Below are 8,205 nucleotides of genomic sequence, written 5' to 3' on the forward strand. Positions count from 1 at the left end.
GTTTAGTGTATAAATATTAAATACATGTTTAGTGTATTAATATTAAATCATTGTTTAGTGTATAAATATTAAATACATTTTAGTGTATTAATAATAATTAAATATATGTTTAGTTTATTGAACTTAAATACACTTTTTTGTATGAATATTAAATACACGTTTAGTGTATGAATATTAAATACATGTTTAGTGTATAAATATTAAATACATGTTTAGTGTATAAATAATAAATACATGTTTAGTGTATGAATATTAAATACATGTTTCATGTATGAATATTAAATACATGTTTAGTGTATGAATATTAAATACATTTTTAGTGTATAAATATTAAATACATGTTTAGTGTATAAATATTAAATACATGTTTAGTGTATGAATATTAAATACATATTTAGTGTATAAATATTAAATACATGTTTAGTGTATTAATATTAAATACATGTTTAGTTTATGAATATTAAATACATATTTAGTGTATAAATATTAAATACATGTTTAGTGTATAAATATTAAATACATGTTAAGTGTATGAATATTAAATACATTTTTAGTGTATTAATATTAAATACATATTTAGTGTATAAATATTGAATACATGTTTAGTGTATAAATAATAAATACATGTTTAGTGTATGAATATTAAATACATGTTTAGTGTATAAATATTAAATACATGTTAAGTGTATGAATATTAAATACATATTTAGTGTATGAATATTAAATACATGATTAGTGTATTAATATTAAATACATGTTTAGTGTATGAATATTAAATACATTTTTAGTGTATTAATATTAAATACATGTTTAGTGTATAAATATTGAATACATGTTTAGTGTATAAATAATAAATACATGTTTAGTGTATGAATATTAAATACATGTTTCATGTATGAATATTAAATACATGTTTAGTGTATAAATATTAAATACATGTTAAGTGTATGAATATTAAATACATATTTAGTGTATGAATATTAAATACATGATTAGTGTATTAATATTAAATACATGTTTAGTGTATTAATATTAAATACATTGTTGTATATCCTAGCTTCTATGCTAGCGTCCTTTATTTGTTTTATTCTACTAGCTCCAGTATTTTTGTTATATAGCTCTTTTTTGTTATTTAAATAAATTGTGTATATCTCATCTTTGCTGTGTTCACTTGACGCATCCTCGAGGGAATCGAACCCGGTACCACGATGCCGAACCGGCGTAACAGCTACCAAGGAATGTACAACAATTCTTCTCAACTAAAGAGGAGAAATATAACCTTTGAGGAAAATCTAACTTAAAACATTTGTATGCACGTACAACACTTAAAACTTTTAGCATATCAGTATGTGGAATTAAATGATGGAATGGATTAAGTAAAGAAGTTAAACATTGTACTGATATCAGCCAGTTTAAGAGGACGTTTAAATTAATAGTGCTTACAAAGTACAAAGAAGAAGTATTATGAGAAACACTTTCAAACTTATTGAAAATAAGATATTCTTCATCTCAGTATGTTAATAATGACTGAAATAATTAAGTACATGTTAAAAAACTGCTGTGTTACTCACTCACAGATGTCATTTTGCTATTTCGGTTTCCCCGAATTATAAATAACCTAATGTAAATAATCAAATGTTCTTCTGTTGTATATACTTGTTCTTATGCTATCTGAACTCACTTTGTACCATGAATTGATTAATGTGGACCATGATTTAAACAAGTTGAAAAACTTATTGGGGTGTTACCCTTTAGTGGTCAATTGTTCGGAATATGTACTGTACTCTGCAATCTACTAATAAAAGTATTAATTAATCAAACAAACAATGCTGCTAATCCACATTTTAATAGCAATTTTGTTCATCCTTACTTTTAATTGAATAATAATATCAATAAAATCAAATAAAAAAAATGTGTGGATTTATAAGAAACAACAACACCCCTAATGGAAATAATAACTTATCCTCTCTTCAAAGATGAGAAGAAAAAAAAATAGTAACTACATATATGATATTCAATAAATGCACACAACTTAAAGGCCTACTGAAAGCCTCTACTAGCGACCACGCAGTCTGATAGTTTATATATCAATGATGTGTGAATGTGAGTGTGAATGTTGTCTGTCTATCTGTGTTGGCCTAGTGATGAGGTGGCGACTTGTCCAGGGTGTACCCCGCCTTCCGCCCGACTGTAGCTGAGATAGGCGCCAGCGCCCCCCGCGACCCCAAAAGGGAATAAGCGGTAGAAAATGGATGGATGGATGGAAATATAAACATTGCAACACATGCCAATACGGCCTTTTTAGTTTACTAAATTGCAATTTTAAATTTGCGCCGAACCATCCTGCTGGAACGTCGCAGTATGATGTGCGTGCGCGTGACGTCACGCATTGTAAAGGACATTTTGTTCCAGCACCGATCCTAGCTATAAGTCGTCTGCTTTCATCGCATAATTCCACAGTATTCTGGACATCTGTGTTACTGAATCTTTTGCAATTTGTTCAATGAATAGTGGAGACGTCAAAGAAGAAAGCTGTAGGTGGGAAGCGGTGTATTGCAGCCGCCTTTAGCAACACAAACACAGCCGGTGTTTTCTTGTTTACATTTCCGAAAGATGACGGTGAAGCTTTACTATGGAACACAGATGTCAAGCGAACACGGTTGGATTAGACCACACACACAAAGTACAGTGTATTATGCAGCGATCATTTCGAAAGATCGTGTTTCGAAGAGGGTCCCTTGCGAATGGCAGAGATGGGCATCGCCACCACCCGTCAACTGGTGCTGAAGAAAGGTGCGGGGCCGACCTTCAAGTTGTACAGGTATGACCATATTATCTCGTTAAAACACTAGTAACACAATGAGCAGATAAGGGTTTTTCCAGAATGATACTAGTAAATGTGTCTAATAACATCTAAATCGCTCTCACTGAATAGTCTTTATTTTGTTCATTTTATCTAGTCCTTCACTCTCACTTTCCTCATCCACGAATCTTTCATCCTCGCTCAAATTAATGGGGAAATCGTCGCTTTCTCGGTCTGAATCGCTCTCGCAACTGGTGGCCATGATTGTGAACAATGTGAGGATTTGAGGGAGTCCACAACCTGTGACGTCACGCACACATCGTCTGCTTCTTCCGGTACAGACGAGGCTTTTTTATTAGCGACCAAAAGTTGCGAACTTTGTCGTCGATGTTCTCTACTAAATCCTTTCAGCAAAAATATGGCCGTATCGCGAAATGATAAAGTATGACACATAAAATGGACCTGCTATCCCCGTTTAAATAAGAAAATCTCATTACAGTAGGCCTTTAAAAAGTAATTCCAGGACAACATATAACAGTAGAAGATGAGAAGCATTACATACAACATCAAATATACGTTCATATTAACCATGCTGTGTTCATAAAGTAAATTTTGCACAATCACTGTTTAAGTGTTTTTAAATTCCTGCAGCTTCCGTGACTGTTACACACTTGTGTTTACTGACTTTATACTTAACCCGGAACATCTTATCACACACAGTTCATCTGAACGGTTTCTCTCCAGTGTGTGTTCTCATGTGTGCTGTCAAGTTTTGTTTTCTGGAGAAAGTCTTCTTACATACAGAGCAAGTAAAAGGTTTCTCTCCGGTATGTGTTCTCATGTGCGTGGACATGTTAGGCTTTCTGGAGAAACTCTTTTTACAAACAGAGCAAGTAAAAGGTTTCTCTCTAGTATGTATTCTCATGTGTCTGGTCATGACAGTCTTTATAGTGAAACTCTTCTTACAAACAGTGCAAGTAAAAGGTTTCTCTCCCGTATGTATTCTCATGTGTGTGGTCATGTCAAACTTTCTGGAGAAACTCCTGTTACAAACAGAGCAAATAAAAGGTTTCTCCCCAGTATGTTTTCTCATGTGTATGGTCATGGCAAGCTTCATGGAGAAACTCTTCTTACAAACAGAGCAAATAAAAGGTTTCTCTCCAGTGTGTGTTCTCATGTGTGTGGTCATGTCAAGCTTTCTGGAGAAACTCTTCTTACAAACAGAGCAAGTAAAAGGTTTCTCTCCAGTATGTGTTCTCATGTGTGTGGTCATGTTACGCTTTGTGGAGAAACTCTTCTTACAAACAAAACAAGTAAAAGGTTTCTCTCCAGTGTGTTTTCCCACGTGTATCGTCATGTGTTGCTTTGTGGAGAAACTCTTCTTACAAACAGAGCAAGTAAAAGGTTTCTCTCCAGTATGTGTTCTCATGTGTGTGGTCATGTTACGCTTTGTGGAGAAACTCTTCTTACAAACAGAGCAAGTAAAAGGTTTCTCTCCAGTATGTATTCTCATGTGTACTGTAAAATTACTCTTGTGTCTAAATGATTTCCCACATTCAGAGCAGTCAAAGTGTTTGTTGTTAGTGTGATGTCTCGTATCACCTTTAGAGTCGTTTTTACTCTCCAAAGGTTTTTGGATGTGGTCACTGTGATCAGAAGAGTGTGACATCATGTGGTCCATGTCTGACAGTGGAGCAAAAATGCTGTCTGGTTCTGACTTTATATCTTCACAATGCTCTCCATCAGCTTCTGTGATGTGTTGACTTACAAGCTCCGCCCCTCTGTTCTCCTCACTTTGACTGTGGTGAAGCTGTAAGGACTGAGCCTCATCTTCATCATTATCCTCCACCAACATTTGAAGCTGCTTCCACAGTTCCTCCTCTTCTTCTTTAATGTGGGAGGGGGCCTGTCGCTCCTTCTGTCCCACACTGGAGCTCCACTCCTGCTGCTTGGAGGGAATCTCTTCATGACTCTCTGCTGACACCTGCTGGACGTCTGCAGAACATAGAACACAAATGAGGTGTTACTGTATAGAAGTTTGCAGTATTCAAACTATTCACATGTGAGCTAGGCCAAATAGACAGTGATGGGCAAGCGACCTGGAAAACGTAGTAAGCTAAGCTACAAGTTACTCTCCATTAAATGTAGCAAAGCTATCCTTGGAGAATTGTAGAAAGCTACACTACACGCTACACTGCAAAAGTAGCTTGCCACATCAAAGCTACATTTAACAGCATTTCTATCTATTGGCCCACATGTATAATATCAGTGTTAATGTAACTGAGAGTGTGCACATGGACCCAGTGAGGGTCAATTGCTGTTAACTATCTGTCATTGAGCTGGGGACACCTTACAAAACACTCCACAGTGTGCATTCATGTATTTGTTCTTGTATTTCTACCCTTCTTGAGACACCAAGTACCTTCCATATGAGGAGGTGTGAACAAGTTAGGACATAAATCATGGTGCCATTACGGAAAACCGTTGTATCTAATAGAGAATGTCTCATTTGCACCCCCGGTGGTGAAATCTATCAAAATTAGGGTGGTCCCAAAAAGGAGGAATTTTTCAAATTGAATGTGTGTCGGTTTTAAAAGTGCTCCCCTTCTGATCAACATATGAAATAACAAGTGAATGTAAGAAATCGAAATGATCCTGCTTATGCCAAAATGATTTCGAAAAAGTGTATACCGTATTTTTCAGAGTATAAGTCGCTCCGGAGTATAAGTCGCACCTGCCGAAAATGCATAATAAAGAAGGAAAAAAACATCTAGGTCGCACTGGAGAATAAGTCGCATTTTTTGGGGACATTTATTTGATAAAACCCAACACCAGGAATAGACATTTGATAGGCAATTTAAAATAAATAAAGAATAGTGAACAACAGGCTGAATAAGTGTACTTTATATGAGGCATAAATAACCAACTGAGAAGGTGCCTGCTATGTTAACCTAACATATTATGCTAAGAGTCATTCAAATAACTATAACTTATAGAACATGCTATACCTTTACCAAACTATCTGTCACTCCTAATCCATAAATCCCATGAAATATTATACGTCTAGTCTCTTACGTGAATGAGATAAATAATATTATTTGATATTTTACACTAATGTGTTAATAATTTCACACATAAGTCGCTTCTGAGTGTAAATCGCACCCTCGGCCAAACTATGAAAAAAACTGCGACTCATAGTCCGGAAAATATGGTGTGTGTGTATATATATATATATATATATATATATATATATATATATATTAGTGGTGTGGGAACAAATCAATTCGAAGTTGGGTCGCGATTCTCACGTTGTGCGATTCAGAATCGATTCTCACTTTTTTTTTTTAAATAAATAAAAACTAATCAATCCAACAAAACAATACACAGCAATACCATAAAACAATGCAATCCAATTCCAAAACCAAACCTGACCCAGCAACACTCAGAACTGCAATAAACAGAGCAATTGAGAGGAGACACAAACACCACACAGAACAAACTAAAAGTAGTGAAACCAAAATGAATATCATCAACAACAGTATCATTATTAGTTATAATTTCAGCATAGCAGTGATTAAAAATCCCTCATTGACATTATCATTAGACATTTATAAAAAAAAAAAAAAAAAAGAACAATAGTGTCACAGTGGCTTACACTTGCATGGCATCTCAAAACCTCGATCCTGACCTCATGGTAAACTACCGACCGGTGTCTCACCTTCCCTTTATTTCAAAAATCCTCGAAAAAATTGTTGCGGAGCAGTTAAATGAACACTTAGCGTCTAACAATCTATGTGAAACCTTTCAATCCGGTTTCAGGGCAAATCACTCGACGGAGACAGCCCTCGCAAAAATGACTAATGATCTATTGCTAACGATGGATTCTGATGCGTCATCTATGTTGCTGCTCCTCGATCTTAGCGCTGCTTTCGATACCGTCGATCATAATATTTTATTAGAACGTATCAAAACACGAATTGGTATGTCAGACTTAGCCCTGTCTTGGTTTAACTCTTATCTTACTGATAGGATGCAGTGTGTCTCCCATAACAGTGTGACCTCGGACTACGTTAAGGTAACGTGTGGAGTTCCCCAGGGTTCGGTCCTTGGCCCTGCACTCTTCAGCATCTACATGCTGCCGCTAGGTGACATCATACGCAAATACGGTGTTAGCTTTCACTGTTATGCTGATGACGCCCAACTCTACATGCCCCTAAAGCTGACCAACACGCCGGATTGTAGTCAGCTGGAGGCGTGTCTTAATGAAATTAAACAATGGATGTCCGCTAACTTTTTGCAACTCAACGCCAAAAAAACGGAAATGCTGATTATCGGTCCTGCTAGACACCGAACTCTATTTAATAATACAACTCTAACATTTGACAACCAAACAATTAAACAAGGCGACACGGTAAAGAATCTGGGTATTATCTTCGACCCAACTCTCTCCTTTGAGTCACACATTAAAAGCGTTACTAAAACGGCCTTCTTTCATCTCCGTAATATCGCTAAAATTCGCTCCATTCTGTCCACTAAAGACGCTGAGATCATTATCTATGCGTTTATTACGTCTCGCCTCGACTACTGTAACGTATTATTTTCGGGTCTCCCCATGTCTAGCATTAAAAGATTACAGTTGGTACAAAATGCGGCTGCTAGACTTTTGACAAGAACAAGAAAGTTTGATCACATTACGCCTGTACTGTATATACCTTTATATACATATATACATACATATATACCTGTACTGGCTCACCTGCACTGGCTTCCTGTGCACTTAAGATGTGACTTTAAGGTTTTACTACTTACGTATAAAATACTACACGGTCTAGCGCCATCCTATCTTGCCGATTGTATTGTACCATATGTCCCGGCAAGAAATCTGCGTTCAAAGGACTCCGGCTTGTTAGTGATTCCCAAAGCCCAAAAAAAGTCTGCGGGCTATAGAGCGTTTTCCGTTCGGGCTCCAGTACTCTGGAATGCCCTCCCGGTAACAGTTCGAGATGCCACCTCAGTAGAAGCATTTAAGTCTCACCTTAAAACTCATTTGTATACTCTAGCCTTTAAATAGACTCCCTTTTTAGACCAGTTGATCTGCTGTTTCTTTTCTTTTTCTTCTATGTCCCACTCTCCCCTGTGGAGGGGGTCCAGTCCGATCCGGTGGCCATATACTGCTTGCCTGTACTGCTTGCCTGTGTATCGGCTGGGGACATCTCTGCGCTGCTGATCCGCCTCCGCTTGGGATGGTTTCCTGCTGGCTCCGCTGTGAACGGGACTCTCGCTGCTGTGTTGGATCCGCTTTGGACTGGACTCTCGCGACTGTGTTGGATCCATTGTGGATTGAACTTTCACAGTATCATGTTAGACCCGCTCGACATCCATTGCTTTCCTCCTCTCTAAGG

General features: G+C 36.7%; 1 protein-coding gene across 1 annotated transcript in view; it reads right to left on the bottom strand.

Moving 5' to 3' along the window:
* Positions 1-3,262: 3,262 nt before the first annotated feature.
* The window catches only part of LOC133547875 (zinc finger protein 25-like), a 22,461-nt gene continuing 17,518 nt past the window's right edge, over positions 3,263-8,205 (bottom strand). Inside the window, exon 6 of the mRNA XM_061893351.1 lies at positions 3,263-4,798. Coding sequence (XP_061749335.1) covers positions 3,525-4,798 — 1,274 coding nt within the window. The 3' untranslated portion in view covers positions 3,263-3,524. The remainder of the gene's footprint in view (positions 4,799-8,205) is intronic.

This window comes from Nerophis ophidion, unplaced genomic scaffold (assembly GCF_033978795.1).
Source record: "Nerophis ophidion isolate RoL-2023_Sa unplaced genomic scaffold, RoL_Noph_v1.0 HiC_scaffold_220, whole genome shotgun sequence".
Classification (NCBI taxonomy): Eukaryota; Metazoa; Chordata; class Actinopteri; order Syngnathiformes; family Syngnathidae; genus Nerophis; species Nerophis ophidion.